Raw genomic sequence first — 17,266 nt, forward strand, 5'->3', positions numbered from 1 at the left:
CTGCTATCACGAGCTTAAAAATGTTAGCTTAAAAACTTCATAACTGAAAGTGCCAAGTCAGAATGTTCTCTAAAATAAAAAGCATCCTACGTTTGAACTAAAGTGTTGTCAGGACATTATATAATAGCATATAATATAGTTTTTATATTTTATTTCTTCCTTCATAAAAAAAAACATTGTGCTACTATTTATGTTTTTAGTCTCTAAACTATTTTTAAGTGACAGATTTTTAAAAGAAACACAAAAAATATCAAACTATTAAATTTGTCCCTTTAATCATTGATTATTTTTCTATTCAGCTTAACATTTTATTCATTACCATAATTAAAGGGGACATATTATACTTCTATTGAAACAAGTTAGGATATGTCAATGGGCTATACAAAACATGTACATTAAAGTTTTCAAACAAAATCACTCTCGGATAATGAGATTTCGCCAATTTTGAGCTTCTTTCAGAAAGAGGTGTATTTAGGACTTTTTTTATGTGAACTGGAATGAAATTACAAAATCAAAAGTATCATCTGTACACGTACAATCCGCCATTTTAATGACATCATGATGCCAAAGTGGCCCAATATAGAAATGAGCTTGACACCCCTGTGATAGAGCATTCATTTAAACAGTTAGTTGTTAAATAAGTCAATTATAATAAGTAAAGCGTCATCATGGCCAGTACAAATTGATGCATGGACTATATGAAACTACCTGCAGTAGATTTTATACTGGTGTTGGTTATTAAACAACCAGACCTGTGCCCCTTACCAGATTCTTCTTTATCTTTCAGATTAAAATTCTGCTTCTGGCTAACCAGTTCAATTCAACTCTTACATTTTCCATATCAATTTTACTTGACAGAAGAATCTTATAATTTAGGTTTTCTTTAAGGGCAACTGCTTTTATTAAGACGTTATAGTAGAATCATGTTTTAAGGGTTTTTTGTTGCATATTTTCGCCAAATCTTCAGAAATAACAATCCTCATTTTTTCATCAAACTAGATCAGATTAGGGAAATAGCAGCTGCACAGCGTGACACATGATGCAAACACTTTGTCTTCATGGCAGGGAACGGATGTCCTTGGAAAAAAAAAAAGTGACGTTTTTCCTTGTCTTAGCCAATTTTTGACATCTCTGCACACAGGAGTCCCAGATCAAGAGCATTTTCAGCACCATGATCAACCAGAAGCTGCAGGTCTTTAAGGAGGAGGTAAAGCCAGTAGGAGATATGGTGACCCAGGCCACTTTAGAGCTCTATAATGCCGTCACTGCGGCTTTTCTGCCCACTCCGGCCAAGATACACTACCTCTTCAACCTCAGAGACATCTCCAAGGTACGCACAGAATGAGCTGCAGAATGAATTCAAGAAGAAAAAAAAAACGACTGACTTAACATCAAACGGGTCTTTTCAGAATTTTCATTCTAACATTCAGCTTTTTTCTTTTTTTTATCATCTCCAGGTTTTCCAAGGTCTGCTAAGACTTAACCCGGACTACCAAGACACGCAGAATGACGTCACCAGACTGTGGATCCATGAGTGCTTCAGGTAAACTGAGATGCACTTTCTGGCACATCTCTCCGATTTGTTAAAGGAGCAATACGCAATATTAAATTATTTTAGATGGAATTAAAAAATAGTTTTGCGAAGATACTAAAAGTATCTTTTTAGATGGACTATGGTTAAACATCTCACACCATCTCTCTGTGTTGTTCTCCAATCTCTTGTTTACGTAGCCGGGCCGGCTCAGCTGCCCACTTCCTGCCCATTAAATGCCACCTGCCAGGCGCAAAATGGTGGAGAGCACACCGATCGAATCAAAACGTTCTCTTGCTAAGAGCATTATAAACTTATGAGTTACTTACATCTTCACTAGACATGTTGCAGTTTTGCTGGGTATTTATAATTTGCAAATAGGCTCATATGAGCCGATAGGGTTGAAGGGGAAATGGGTTCCAAGTGCAGGAGCTAGTTAGAGAGAGAGGCGTGGCTTGATACACCGCTTGTTTTGGTCTACAGAAAGTGCTCAAGTTGCACCTCGTGGTGAAATATCGCTTTTTGCTCCTTTAAGGTTCAACCTTGACAAGATTTATTGTGTGTTCAACTCACCCAAATAAAATAAATGTAGTCCCCAAATAAATTATTTCATGCTCAGTCACCCTTTTTTAGCACCACAAAGTCTATTTAAACAGTTTCTAAAAGGTAATGCTGTGAGTTATTAGGGCGCTGGGTCCCAATCCTCTCGTGCTAGGAGCCTCCTTGTTGCGCTGATAGAACTGCATACACTTCTTCATCTCTCTGTGAAGAGAGAGTATGAGTGTGGATTGGTCCTCGGTTAGGAGAGGTCCATCCTGGTCTTCACTTTACCGTTAGAAAGGAAGCTGAATGGACGGTTGTAGAGAAAAGTTAGATACAAGAGTGAGGATTCAGTGGAAACAGAGGCCTTGTGTACCAGCCTGCCCAGATTCTTTTATATTGACGACTCCTTTCTGCTTAAAGTAGCAAAACTTTTGCTACCCCCCCCCCGCCCCCCCAAGAAAGGGCAATGCTATTATGTTCAAAGCTCCGCAGTCATTAATCCAATGAAAACCATTTCACTCAGCCTGTGTTTTCAGGGTGTTCTCGGATCGACTCGTGGACCAAAGGGACATAAACACCTTCATAGCTCTGCTGGAGGAAAAGCTGGCCTCTCTCTTCAATCTCACCTTCCACAACATCTGCCCAAACAAACAGCCGCCCATATTTGGTATGTGTTACCGCTCGTCCAGTTCTAATCACTGCCGCGATAAGATTACGGAGGAGAGGTCTTTGTTTCTGTCTGTGTGTCGATCAGGGGATTTTATGAGTGACTCCTCTGCATATGAAGACATTGTGGACGTGAAGACGCTGAAGAAGTTCATGGAAACGCAGCTAGAGGATTACAACCTGACGCCTGGAGTTGTTCCCATGAGCCTCGTGCTCTTCAGAGACGCCATCGAGCACAGTAAATCTGAAAACACAGCTCACAATATCCACAGTTTTGCCTTTACCTTTTAAATCTGTGCGTCACAAAAAGATAAATATGCTCAAGTTTCCATAGTAGACTTCTGAGGACAGTTTTACTGTACTTGGGCCTCTCATCCCCATGTCAACAGGCTTTGGTGGAAATCAAGTACTTTCCAAAATGTTGAGGCTCTGCTTCCATTTATAAGGAACGATAAAACATTTCACACCTGAGTTTTCCTCAAGCCGGGCATACACTGTACGATATTTTCAATGGTTGTACTCTGATACAGCTCAAACTGTACGATGAAACCACAGGGTTTAAAAGTTCACAGCTCACCAAATCTGTTCTCACACTGTACGGCCCGACGCTCTGATGCGACCTGACTGCTCACACCGTACGTCCAAAAACCACACGTCGGACTCAGCCCCGTAGAGAGATAGCGCTTGTCAGACTCGTCTATCCGGAAGCCAAACGTAAACAGTAGAAGAAGAAAAAGATGGAAGTGTCAATGCTCACTGTTAAATATAAGGCTCACTAGAACGAATTGCGCTGCCTTGACACACGTACCGCCGCCATGTTTCTCTCTCCACTCCTATCTTTTCGTCTGAGAAGAATAATTTTGTTTTTTGCACATGCCCAAGGTTTGGGGGAAATCGGCTGGTAGACGCTCCTATCTCTGCTTCAACAGCAGGAGGCGCTCACGATCACCTCAAGAGGGCCGACTGAATTTCAAACGTGTTTGATTTACATCCGACCGTACAACTCCTGAGGGGGATGTGGTCGTGAGAGGCTAATCGGCCCTCGTTACCCCCTGGATACTACACGACGCAGGGCAAAGAAGTTGTACAGTCTAAGCCCGGCTTCAGAGTGACCTGGAATTTTGTTAATTATTACAAGGTGTCAAATTTTTTTTTGTTCTTTTCACAGACGAGAGCAGGTTCACCCTAATCTCATGTGACAGACGTTAAAGGGTCTGGAGAAGCTGCGGTGGGCGTTATGCTGCCTTCAGCATTTATCAGCCTGATCAGTTTGGTGGGGGGTCTGTAGAGGATAAACGATGGCGCCCTGACTGCCATTAGGCCTCCCTAGATCTATTGTTAGACCCTTCCCTGGTGCAGCGCGTCCTGGGCTCCTCCTGGAGCATCCCAAGGCCCAGATCCAGATGAAGGAACCGATATTATTGACTGGCCTCTACACTCCCCTGAATTAACAGGAAAACACCATCTGTTTCATTGGCATTTCAGCAAATTGGAAGGGCCTGCTGCATTACCTTCTCAGTTTCACTCTCTCTGTGATTTCAGATTAAGCCCTCTGTGAGTTGATGATTCTCATGTTCACAATATGACGTGTCACCGTGTTGTCACTCACACATTACCCGTCCCCTATCAATACGAAGATCCAGCATGATGTTTTTTTTTTTCCAGTTGAGATCTGATGGTGTTCCTTTATTTATTTATTGAGCAGTGTTGTTGGAAGCCTTGGCTTCATCTCCCTGTGTCTCTGCCCTCGCCCTGTCTTCCTCTCCACAGTAACCCGCGTCGTACGTGTGATCAGCCAGCTAAGGGGCAACATGCTCCTCGTTGGTATCGGGGGCTCCGGCAGACAGAGTATCTCCAAGATGGCCGCCTTCATCTGTGGCTACCAGGTCTTCCAGGTGGAAGTGACCAAACAGTACCGCAAGCAGGAGTTCAGAGAAGGTTCGACTTAGTCGGCGGCGGTTCTTGGGCGAGCTCCTCCTTTCCGCCTGTTATTTTAATTTAGGCTTCATCGTCTTTCTCGTACGTTTCCAACGCTCCTGTGCTTGATCTCAGACATCAAGAAGCTCTACCGTCTAGCCGGTGTGGACAACAAGCCCACGGTCTTTCTCTTCAACGACACGCAGATTGTGGACGAAGCCTTCCTGGAGGACATCAACAACATCCTGAGCTCTGGAGAAGTGCCAAACCTCTACAAGCCAGATGAGTTCGTAGAGGTGCGTGTCCTCGATAGCGCACGTCTAGTTGCAGGTTATAATCATCATGGACCGTCACTGTTTTGTTGGGGTTTTTTTCGTAGGTGTGTAACGCGCTGTCAGAGTTTGCCAGGAAGGAAAAGGTGGTGGAGACCCCTGATTCGCTGTTCAGCTACCTGATCGAACGAGTCAGGAACAACCTGCACATAGTTCTCTGCATGAGCCCAGTGGGAGAACCCTTCAGGTATAGCCCATGAACGGGTGATACGTTGTTTACACCGCGTTTATTGTGAGGTGTTAAAGCCAAAAAAAAAAAAAGACACCAAATCAAAGTCATGCCCATGTGGCTTGCATTCCTAATATGTCCGAGCGCTAAATTGTCCATCTTTTATTGTCCGCCACATTTTTCATTGACGAAAAACCAACACCGCTTCCCTCCTTCCCTCAGTGTCTGCTGATTTCTCTGGTTCCGTATACAAAGCCTGACCACTTTAGACGTTTTAATGTTTTAAACGGCCAGAGACCTCTGGAAATGTGTGTCGGGAGAAGTTTGGTGTTCTGTCTAGACAGATGTGCAGAAACACGGAGAAAAGAGACAGAATAAATATGCTTTATTGCTGCTCCGTTGATCCAGTCAAGCTGAAGCGTTACAGCAGGGATTGTTTTTTTATGTTTTGATGGCGGGAACAATGAGGAGCTCTGAGTCAACAGGAGAAAATCATCTCACAGGAGTGTTTTTTTGCAGCAAGACTTGCCGTTGCTGCAAGCACCGCTGTTCACAAAAAGAACACCTGTGTGGTTTCTGGACCACAGGACGACGGCCACCCGTGCTCCTGCTAATTGGACTGGCAGCTCTGGCACTTTCCATTGTCGTGGCTGATCACCCCTCCCTGTGTGACCTGTTGACTACACGCTACACTTAGCTTGTCCCTCGCAATGGGAAGGGACAGTAGAGGTCTGTTTGGAGCTTGCGTGGCATACTAGTAAAAGCTTGCCGGTGACATTACTCCATCCTTTTAAAAGAAAAAAACTAAATGTAGTTTTATGGAAGGAAAACAAAAAGATATGATGCCCCCCTCCCTCCCCCCCCCTCCCCCCGCCCCAAACAGGGCACAGGCAGATATGGTATGACAACCTTTTATTGAATAAAGATAGGGTTAACAGTTTAAACTGTTTAAAATATAGAAATATGTAGGAATATAAAAAATATGCTTTTTTTTATTGTTGTTATTTTAACAAAAATGCTAAATTATTTATTATTAATGCTGCTAAAATATAATTATTGATGCGCCATTACTTATACCTGTTGTTTAACGTTGGTGCTTATATTAATTGAAATCTCAATGCACAAATACACATCAGACATGTCAGATATCCCAGGGAGAGGAATGAATGAATGGACGAATGAATGAATGAATGAATGAATGAATGAATGAATGAATGAATGAATGAATTTATTTCAGACAGACAATTCCACCAAACTAAAAAAAAAAAAAGTGACCGATAAACAAAATTACAAGAAAATTTCAATGAACACATGCATATACATCGGTATGAGCACCAATGCCACCTTACATATCGGTATTTGAACTTGAACATAAATATAAAATAATAAAAACAAAAGAAAACATTTCCTATTTATAAACCTGCAGGTATAACCTCAGATATTACCTTGATTAGTAGTAAGTGTCTGAAAAGGTGTATGAAGAAGTCAAACTTATTTATTTATACCCCTTCTCCCTCTTGTCACCTAAAACGTAATGGTGGTTGGGATGTCTGGGTTTCCCATGACCGGATGGATGGATGGATGGATGGATGGATGGATGGATGGATGGATGGATGGATGGATGGATGGATGGATGGATGGATGGATGGATGGATGGATGGATGGATGGATGGATGGATGGATGGATGGATGGATGGATGGATGGATGGATAAATGGATGGAGAGGCAGATTAGGAAAAAGACAGGACACATATCAGTGTGTTGAGTTACTGTTTTAAAGTAGCGTTTCAATTTTAGCTCTAGATATTTTTAAAATCAAGGTAGAAATGTCAATTTAGCCTGAAGTGGGGTCATTATGTTTAAAATCACCCGAAATATCAGAGACTATGACGCTGTTGTAAAATATGTCGTTTTTCTCTTAAACAGATGTGAGCCGTAGTGGAGAATCTCAACCAAATCCTAATATAAAAGCCGTTAAATAGCAGCCAAATATTTCATTGGACTAGATTTAATTGTATTACTCTTTGGTTCTACCACTTATAAAATATAAAGAGGAGCCTGACGAGCTGATGTCATCTGGTTTATTTGACAAAGTAGCTGCTTTGTTGCTTTGTCTGTTGCTAATGTTAGTTTCAACACTTAGTGACGACGCGGCTGTTGGTGGTTTTTGCTGCGAAACTGTTAAAACAACCAAACTGAAATCCGTCTGGTTCTGCTCGGTGCTTCTCTGCTCCTCAGCCGACACTGTTTGACACAGCGTGACTCCACAAATAATCTATGACCGTGTTCCAACAGGAACCGCATCCTGCAGTACCCAGCGATAGTAAACTGCACCACCATTGATTGGTTTTCTGAGTGGCCCAAAGACGCCCTGCTGGAGGTGGCGGAGAGGTACCTGGACGGACTGGACCTGGGCTCTGTGGAAGGGGTAAACGACGAGCAGATTCCTGTTTTTCCCGTCGGCGTTTCCTCTCAGCCCGTCTTCAAACGTGCCGCTTTCTGTTGTAGATCCACAGGAAGGTCGCCGGTATCTTTGTGACCACCCACCAGTCTGTGGCACAGGTCTCCCAGAGGATGAAGGTGGAGCTGAAGAGATATAATTACGTAACCCCCACCAACTACCTGGAGCTGGTGTCTGGATATAAGAAGTACGCCGTTTCTCACCCTCGCACTCATGCCTACAGGATACTACCACTCAGAAGTTTGGGATCACTTAAAAACTTCCTTATATTTTTAATGAAAAAAAAAAACATTTCTTCAATTAAAATAACTTAAAATTAGTCAGACATACAGTCTAGACATTGTCAGTATGGTATTTTGCCTATAATGGAGCGGCCAGCACAGTAACAGATCTCAACCCTACTGAGCTGTTCTGGGAGCAGCTTGATCCCATAAAAAGTGCCCACCGAGCCAGTCCATTTGTGGGAGGAGCTGCAGGAAGCATGGGGGGATGTTTCAATCCCACCCCATGCTGTCACCCCATCCAGTAAATAAAATCGGAGTTTTCTTGGACAAACACACTGCAAAAACGGAACTTAAAATAAGTAAAATGTTCTTAAAATGAGTGTATTTGTCCTTGATTTCAGCAGGGAAATAACATGATTTGCCAATGGAATAAGATTTTTGCACTTAAAATAGGAACAAGTCATCTCCATCATCTTATTTCAAGTGCAGGATGTCTAATTATCTTATTTTAGGGGTCAAAATACTCATTCCATTGGCAAATGATATTATTTACCTGCTCAAATGAAGAACAAATATACTAACTTTAAGAACATTTTACTTATTTTTAGATCCGTTTTTGCAGTGCATCAAGTTTTTTGGGTCTCATCAAACTTGTGAACGGTAGTGTGCGTACAAACCAAACACCACAAGAATCAACAAGCCAATTCTTACAGGGATCATAAATGTTCCCCTCTGGGTTTATACAGAAATAAACAGTCATGGGAGAAACTAAGTACACCTTGCCGTATTCACTAGACTCACAGTCTACAAAAGTCTGGGATTTGCTTTTGTAATTTTTCAGGTTTCAGGATAAGTGTGAAAAAACTCTTTAAAAAATGCTTTATTTTTACACTGTTTTGAATTATATTCAGTTCATTTGTCTTTGATTGATCAAACCACACCTGGTTTTTAACATTTTAACCATCAGTATTTTTTTTTTTTGCTTACTGAATGGAAACTCATGCAAACATTTAGAAAATACTGATTCAACTACCCGTTTGATCTCCGGACAACTAAACCTGACCCGTGGTCTTTAAACTTGGTCTGCAACCGCAAACAGAACCCTTAAATTTGTAATAGAGTTTTCTTTTTCATACAAATAAAATACAGGCATCAAAGTTCACAAGTTTGTCTTCTTCCATTATTTGTGGAGCTCACAGATACTAAAAGTTGATGTTTCTCACATCTTTAAGGCTGATACTTCGCATTCGAGGGTCCATAACTGTACATCTGGATTTTTACACCACACCATACCCACCCTCCACCACCACCTACCGTGAGCGACGGTTCTGTTTGTTTCTCCCCAGGCTGTTGGGGGAAAAGCGCAGCGAGTTGGGGGAGCAGGTGAGCAAGCTGCGAAACGGCCTTTTTAAAATCAGCGACACCCGGGAGAAAGTGGAGGCCATGAGCGTGGAGCTGGAGGAGGCCAAGAAGCAGGTGGTGGAGTTCCAGAAGCAGTGCGACCAGTACTTAACCGTCATTTTAAAGCAAAAGGCGGAGGCTGATGAACAGCAGAGGGTAAGTGTCGCCGAGACGTGTCGGTGAGCAATTATCCGCCAGCAGATGCAGTGACAGGTGTGGTTTTGTTCAGAGGGTGGGTGAGAATAGCGAGAAAATCCAAGCGGAGGAGTTTCAGTGTAAAGCCATGGCTGATAATGCGCAGACGGAGCTGGACAAGGCCCTGCCTGCTCTGGAGGAGGCCCTGAAGGTTGCTCAGCTTCCATCGCATTACGCCTTCATTCGATTTTTTTTTTTTTGCACTGCCACTCATTTTCCTCTCCTCGCTCTCAGGCCCTGGAGTCTCTGAATAAGAAGGACATGACAGAGATCAAGTCTTACGGCCGTCCTCCAGCGCTGGTGGAGACTGTGATGCAAGCCGTCATGACCCTGCTTGGCAAAGAGCCGACCTGGGCCGAAGCCAAGAGACAGCTGGGTGAGAGGCGGCAACGGGGCAGAACTTCACACCGGCTGACATGTTTGGAAAGAAGGAGTCCTGTATTAGCAGAGTGGAACATGTTTGTTTAACAACCAGAATGAGAAGCACTTTATCGCCAGGCTCAGTAATTTTACAGGATTTGGCTATTTCTGTGGTGACTGGTGCAAGATGACCACGGAGAAAGGTTGAGTCTGTATCTTGTGAAGCATTTTTCTGTTGATTTGGCCACAGCTTTTGGGTCAATATCCTCCTAAAAAAAAAAACAAGGTTTATTCAGTTTTAGTTTTCCACCAGACAGTCTTTTAAAGTGCCATGCAATATCAACTACTTCGAGCTTTTAACAATGTTATGATGCCAATCCTTCATCAAAATCATGCCCGAAGTGGTATTTGCTTGATTCATGCATGCCTAAGTAATCCTCGTGAATCCAGCTCCTCCCTGACCTGGACGACAAGTGGCTACGACTGGTCTGCATAGAGCGGTCCTTTAACCACCACATGATCCTTTCTGCTCAGAGTTGGGACGAAGTGGCTCTTTTAGCCCCTAATCTGCACAGCGACAGCAACAGCTCCTTTTGATATCATGCTGCAGCGGCTCTAGGGCGACCCCACATGGGGAGAGGTGACATTGCAGTGGCGGCTAGCTTCTTTCTACCGCGTTGGAAAAATAGCTCCTGAGGAAAAAACAATGTTTCAAACAAAGAATACTCTGTGGTGCCAAAGGCAATATTACATCCTACATATGCCTCTAGTTGACTATGGAAAGCTTAAAAAGAATGATATAGAGCCTTTAAAATCATCTGGTGCTTCAAAGAGTTCATGACGCAATGTTATCAATTGAAGTTCCCTGAGAATAGAAATAAGCTCGCAGTTTTCCACGCCGGTCTTGCTCCATTCGTGAAGTGTTCGTTGCGAGGAGTACAACGAGTCCTTTCACACAGGAATGAAGAAAAATCTCACACCTTCATTTCATTTGGTTCACTTTATTACGGCACTTTAGGCGCCCGACAACATCACGCGGTCACAACAGCCGCCGCTTGTTTGGGGCGATGATACATAAAGGCCTCATCTATGAAATGTTCTCAAATGAACCCCTAATCATATGTGCTGTATTCTAATTAAAACTACTTAATTCACATTCATTTTGACAGCAAAAGCACAAACAATCTGGAGTATAACTACAAATTAACTCAGTGTGGAGTTAAAAGGGCAGCTTTGGTCTGTAACATTTCACCGTAAAAATGATGCTACCATAACCAAAGTCGGGTTTCAATCTTTTGCTTTCCTGCAGCGCTTTAACGGTGGTGCCGACACTTCTACCGACGTCTGTGCGTGTTGCTTTGGAAAGCACGGATCATGACCCTGTGCTGTTTCCGGCAGGCGAGCCCAACTTCATCAAGACGCTGATCAACTTTGACAAGGACAATATATCGGACCGCGTTTTGAAGAGGATCGGTCAGTACTGCCGGCAGGGGGACTTCCATCCAGAGATCATCGGGAAAGTGTCCCTCGCTGCTAAGTCCCTCTGCATGTGGGTCAGAGCCATGGAGGTAAGGAGGGGTTGATGCCCGCAGAGCACCATGCACAGAGCGCTTTGTGATTATTGCTGAATAGCTGGTTCCAGTCGTTACATATGCCGTTACCGCTCAGCAAAAAAAAGGCCTCCATATGCAAGAGTCCTTCGTTGTAAATCTATGCACGACCTTTGTCTCTCCAGGTGTATGGACGCATCTACCGGGATGTGGAGCCGAAGCGGGCGCTGCTGAACACTGCCATGAGTCAGTTAGCAGAGAAGGAAGCTGCCCTGGCCGACGCGCAGAAAAAGCTACAAGAGGTCCGAATGAAAGCGGTTTTACTTTGACGCTCACACATTTCAAAGAGACGTGACACTGAGTTTTTGTGGGCGGGTGCGGGGTACAGGTGGCGGATAAGCTAGACGAGCTTAAAAAGCAACATGCTGAGAAGCTGGCCATGAAGGAGACCTTGAGAAAGAAATCTGAGGAGATGGAGCTGAAACTGGACCGAGCGGACAAACTGGTGACGGGACTGGCCGGGGAAAGGGTCCGCTGGGAGGAGAGAGTTACCGTAAGCCTGACACACAACTGAAGTCTTAACGCTGAAAAAAAGAGTTGCTGCTTTTCGAAACGTCTTACTGCACATGGCAGATTAGGATGTAAATGGATACTTCAACTGATCGTTGAGGTCCAATAAAGCACGGAATGATGATCTGGCACTGATGACTGGTCTGAACAGTTTATATGGAGGTGGAAACAGGTGAAACCGGTGAGAGATGATTGCAGGCGGGGTGGAGCTGAGCAGGTGTGCAGAGTGTATAATCAGATCAGGCATCAGTGCCGAGATCCTAGCAGAAATTAAAAAACAAACCAGAGACAGAACATAAACAATAACAGAAATCAAACGGGAATGAACCCAAAACAGAAAACTAGACAGTGGCAGAGACTCCAACTATTACACATAAGTAAACCTTTCATCTTTTATAGGCCTGTAAACATATAAATCACATTGAATGAATTACAGACAGTATATGAATGAAGGTAATAATGATGTTTAAGGGCAACGTCATTCTGAGAGTTATTGTGTACTGGCTCTGTTGTGAAGATTTCAGCAACATGCATCCTCAACCTAAACATCGTTGCTCATCCGGTAGATTCCAGTGAACTTGTCGGTCACACGTCATCTTTTTCAGAAGTGTCATGGTTCCTACGTAAGAATATCCATGTCAGTGTGCTCCTAAATCTCTAGAAAGTCTACATACCCTGTGAAAAAGATGGGTCTCTGAGATGTCCCATATATATTATAGTCCCATATATTCATATACAGTCACATACTTTGCATTGTTGAAGCACCTTTGGATTTAATTGCAGCATTTTTCAAGTTCACACCTGCCATCATTTACAGTGAATCTGAGTCATCAAAAATCTTTATTATGTCATTTGCATCCTTTAGCTTAAAAGGTACATATTACCGTTATTTAATGTTTTGTTTTAGTTTTCACTCTGGTTACATAAAACGTTTTTCTGAAAGATTAGATGTGCTGCTGGTGTAGTCTTTGTTATTTTTGTATTTTTGTACACTATCTGGACGGACGCTTGGAGTATATAGCCTTATTTTATCATAATCAACTGGATTTTGGTCTTTTTGGTATAGGCATATAATGTGGCTATATACCTTTAACGTATATTTTACAGATATGTTGCAAGAAATCAGAAGTATCTCCCTGTTAAGGTATCCATGGGGAAAATGGGACAAAAGATCCACAGATCATTATTTAGATATATTACACTAAAAAATCAAGAAAGCTGTCAGTTATTGGATAAAATGTGAGACTGCATTGACTTTACTAAAAATCTGGATATTTCTCCAATACAAGTTAAAAGACAAGAGAGAAATTGTTCAGTGAGGCTTCCAAGATGTCTAGAACCACATTTAAGGAGCTGCACGACTTTATCCACTAAGTCAAAGGGATAGATAATGTCTAATTACTAGAGTTAAGAGAAAGAAATGTTTTCTCCTAAAAGCATTTTGTTCATCTTTTGGGCAAGGATTTCAAAATAAATGTTTGCTGGAAAAAAAAAAACTATCTTCAAGACCAAAGAGCAACATTCCCACAGTGAATTATGGTGGTAGCGTTATGATGCTTAGGGGTTCATTTTCTACAAATGGTTCTAGGGGTTTCTGTCAGGGACAACAATTAAAAATATACCAATCAGATTTTATCCAAAGCCTTGTCTACTTGGAGACTAAAAATGAACAGAGAATGTATTTTTCAGCGTTGCTCTATGTCCAAGATTACATCCAAAATTTACTTAACAAGGACTCGTTGAGAGGTTTTGGGTTCGTGTTTCCGTATTTCCCTGTTGTTTTATTATGTTTTGTTTTATTATTATTAGTTTATTCCTTGTGTTCTGTTCTTTGTGCTTTGAGATGCATTTCTCTTATTTCAGTGTTTTCCTTTGTACCTGGTTAGAAATCTTTGTCTCAGTTCAGCTCCACTCGTGCCAACTGGACTCTTATCCTCAGTCTCACTGTGCTCCTTCTGCTCCACCTGCTTCCCATAATCTCCTGATTAGCTCACCTCCACTCTGTCATTCTCCACACGTCCCTCATTATCTATGTCCATTGCTGGTTTCCTTCTTTATCCATGCATCATTCTCTGTTTTACCTTCAGTTTCAGTGCCGTTTGCTGCCCGTTACTCTGCCTTGCTCAATGTCCTGTTCTTCCTACGCAACTCCTCAAAGTTTACATTTATTTTAATTATTAAAGAACTATATACTTTTTTTTAAATCTCAGTCAGTCTCATAATTTGACTCCTTCACAAACTGAATCATGGCAGGCCGAGCAAGAGTTCAGAGCTGAATCTTGCGGGATCATCTAACAGATTCAAATGAATTTTACTGGATGAATGTCAAATTAAATATGGAGAAATGTTCAAATTCTCATAATATATAATTTATAATATTATGTTATAATTATTTTTTTTACCTAAGTTTGTGGTAAACCAGCATCCAGGCTGGTGTGCACTCTGTCATGATCTGTGAATGTGCTGCAGGGTCTTGAGGAAAACATGAGATACCTTGTTGGAGACTGCTTGCTCGCCTCTTCGTTCCTGTCCTACATGGGGCCCTTCCTGTCCAATTATAGAGACGAGCTGCTCGTTATCTGGATGAAAGAGGTCCAACAAACACGCTCCCCTTCAACATGAGACTTGGTTTTTAAACAGACTCTTTTGCACTAACTCATCCTGGAGTGAATGTGGCATTTTTGGTTGTTCTGTCTGTGTGTTCGGCTCAGGTTCAGGATTTGCAGATCCAATGTTCCCCAGGATTCAGTTTTGCGGTATTTCTGTCCAAACCAACAGCGGTGAGGAGCTGGAATATCCAGGGGCTGCCCTCTGATGCGTTCTCCACTGAGAATGGAGTCATCATCACGCGTGGGAACAGGTCAGAACACACAGCAGCTTCTTGCATCGGTTACAATAATGTTCTGCTTTGCAAACTTAGCAAAACATTCTAAAAGCAATGCAGGAACTTTCATGACAAAAACTAAGGCTGCAAAGTATCAAAAGGCTAATAGTAAAAGAAGAATATTTTAATGATTACTTAAATTTCTTCAGTTAATTACATGGAAACAAACTTTATCTTATTATTATTATTATTAGTAGTAGTAGTAGTAACTTTTCCAAGTCACAGTCAGGTTTGAAGTCTCTAATGACAGAAGTAGACATTTTCTCATCAAATCCATGACATGTAATGCTCCTCTATCCCTGTATGTTGCTGAAGGCCGCAATACCAAACCTTCACTGTTTGTGTTTAGGTCTAAATTATCATATGGACCTTCAATAATTAGCTTTTAATATTTTAACATTAAATTCAGCATGAAACAAAACTGCTGAATGAAGCTTTACTCTTCTCAACAATGCAATTAAAAAAATATTTTATTAGTCCCAAAGGCAAATTTGATTAATTTAAGTTAGATTTGTGGATTTTGAAATTTGATATTTACCCAATCAGAAACATAGATAGGGATTCATGCTCCATTTATGCTCTATATATAAAATGTCATTTTTTTGTGGATTATATTGATTTTCCGCTTACAGCTAATAATAACATAACATTTAACATTAGCGTATTACGACAGACCAAGAACAGTTTTGATACAGAAATATAGGCTTTGAGAAAAGTATGTTTAATATCTGTTTCAAGTTTTTTTTTTCCTCAAATGGTACTTTTAATCTGACAAATGAGCCTCATCAGAACGACTATTCTAATTTATGGAATATCACTGCATATATTGCCCAGCATTTGGGTCACTTCCACAGTTTTGGCCGTAGCTGTATCTGTTACTACTCTTCGCTGTGACATAAATGACTTCCTCTCTCCCCACTTTTTAAGATGGCCACTGATAGTAGACCCTCAAGGCCAGGCTCTGAAGTGGATCAAAAATATGGAGATGGAAAAGGTGAAAACGGCTCCGCTTTCTTCTGTGTCCTCGTCTCTCTCTTCCTGCTCCGACAGTGGGATTCTCAGTCAATTTCCTCTCTTTTTGGCCTGTTTTTAGTTACTTTTTAAAGTGCAGTCTGGTTTCTCAACATCATACGCTGAGGATTTGGCTTCTTGTAAAGTAGCTAAAGATGCCACATATTGTCTACAGATGCACACAAAAGACTACGGCTTCCTGATAAAATGCTGTTTTAATGGAAAATGATAAAAACCTACATATACTGTTGCAAAACCTTGTTTCCAGCCATGTATTGAAGTAAACACGATGAACTTTTTTAATGTATTTAATTTATTATGGTCTGACCGCTGAAACCTGCCATCTAATATCCACTGTAGATGACGTTAATTCAATAAATTCAGCTTTTAGGCCATTCAGTGAGAATCTTTGGCTCGTTTCTGTCGTCAGTCACTACTTCACTCTAAGTTGTTGTGTGTGATCGTATAAAAGCCATTTGTGACTGTGTTTGACACGCTGGTTCCTTTGTGTCCAGGGTCTAAAACTAATCGACTTTCAAATGCCAGACTACATCCGGGTGCTAGAAAATGCCATCCAGTTTGGGAATCCTGTTCTGCTGCAGAACGTCCAGGAGGAAATAGATCCTTCCCTCAACCCTGTTCTCAACAAGTCCCTGACGCGTATAGGTCTGACTCACCTGCGCAAAACACTTGGTGGGATTTAACTTATGCAAATGTCAGATTTGTGACTTTTTTCTCGGGGTTGCCTCCTCCCAGGTGGCAGGCTGCTGTTGAAGCTCGGCGACAAGGAGTTGGAATACAATCCCGAGTTCAGATTCTATATCACCACCAAGCTGTCTAATCCCCACTACACACCGGAGATTTCTTCAAAGACCACCATAGTTAACTTCGCTGTCAAGGAGCAGGTGTGTGTTTGCGTCTGAGTGGGGGAATGTGCTCTCTGTGCGTTATGTTTTTGTTACCTCGGCTCATTTGTGAACCCGTGCGGTTTCCAAAAGCTGTATCGTAACGTCAGCTTGACTCCGGCGTTTGTTGGAGCGTAGGGTCTGGAAGCCCAGCTGCTGGGGATCGTGGTGCGTAAGGAGCGTCCAGAACTGGAGCAGCAGAAGGACTCTTTGGTCATCAGCATTGCTGCTGGCAAGAAGAGTCTGCAGGACCTGGAGGATGAGATCCTCAGGTTTGTACACACAACTCTTTCTTAGACCTTTTCACATCTGTACTCAGAGGACAAAATGAGTGAATTGTAACCCTTATAGCAGCTGCAGCTCGAGTATAAGGTTATGTCTATCACAAATGCAAACATATGAAGTTTACCTGTAGCCATGTACCTTGGTCAGATGAGACCAAGATTAAAGGTTGATGAATGTACGTATGTACAATATATAAAGCACTTTATGTCATCTCTTAAATACAATGAAGGATCTGTCACTGTTAGATTTCCTAAATGCCCTG

At 42.0% G+C, this 17,266-nt stretch overlaps 1 protein-coding gene across 1 annotated transcript in view; it reads left to right on the forward strand.

The window, feature by feature from the left end:
• Positions 1 to 17,266, forward strand: part of LOC105939562 (dynein, axonemal, heavy chain 2) — an 84,524-nt gene that overhangs the window by 49,286 nt on the left and 17,972 nt on the right. The window contains exons 51-71 of the mRNA XM_021308219.2: positions 1,142 to 1,330; positions 1,458 to 1,543; positions 2,611 to 2,741; positions 2,829 to 2,978; positions 4,511 to 4,678; positions 4,793 to 4,953; positions 5,037 to 5,176; positions 7,454 to 7,586; positions 7,667 to 7,806; positions 9,190 to 9,400; positions 9,474 to 9,590; positions 9,674 to 9,815; positions 11,198 to 11,367; positions 11,535 to 11,651; positions 11,738 to 11,902; positions 14,389 to 14,511; positions 14,631 to 14,779; positions 15,731 to 15,797; positions 16,330 to 16,480; positions 16,571 to 16,719; positions 16,858 to 16,991. Coding sequence (XP_021163894.2) covers positions 1,142 to 1,330; positions 1,458 to 1,543; positions 2,611 to 2,741; positions 2,829 to 2,978; positions 4,511 to 4,678; positions 4,793 to 4,953; positions 5,037 to 5,176; positions 7,454 to 7,586; positions 7,667 to 7,806; positions 9,190 to 9,400; positions 9,474 to 9,590; positions 9,674 to 9,815; positions 11,198 to 11,367; positions 11,535 to 11,651; positions 11,738 to 11,902; positions 14,389 to 14,511; positions 14,631 to 14,779; positions 15,731 to 15,797; positions 16,330 to 16,480; positions 16,571 to 16,719; positions 16,858 to 16,991 — 2,993 coding nt within the window. The remainder of the gene's footprint in view (positions 1 to 1,141; positions 1,331 to 1,457; positions 1,544 to 2,610; positions 2,742 to 2,828; positions 2,979 to 4,510; positions 4,679 to 4,792; positions 4,954 to 5,036; positions 5,177 to 7,453; positions 7,587 to 7,666; positions 7,807 to 9,189; positions 9,401 to 9,473; positions 9,591 to 9,673; positions 9,816 to 11,197; positions 11,368 to 11,534; positions 11,652 to 11,737; positions 11,903 to 14,388; positions 14,512 to 14,630; positions 14,780 to 15,730; positions 15,798 to 16,329; positions 16,481 to 16,570; positions 16,720 to 16,857; positions 16,992 to 17,266) is intronic.

The sequence above is a fragment of the Fundulus heteroclitus genome, chromosome 19, assembly GCF_011125445.2.
Source record: "Fundulus heteroclitus isolate FHET01 chromosome 19, MU-UCD_Fhet_4.1, whole genome shotgun sequence".
NCBI lineage: Eukaryota > Metazoa > Chordata > Actinopteri > Cyprinodontiformes > Fundulidae > Fundulus > Fundulus heteroclitus.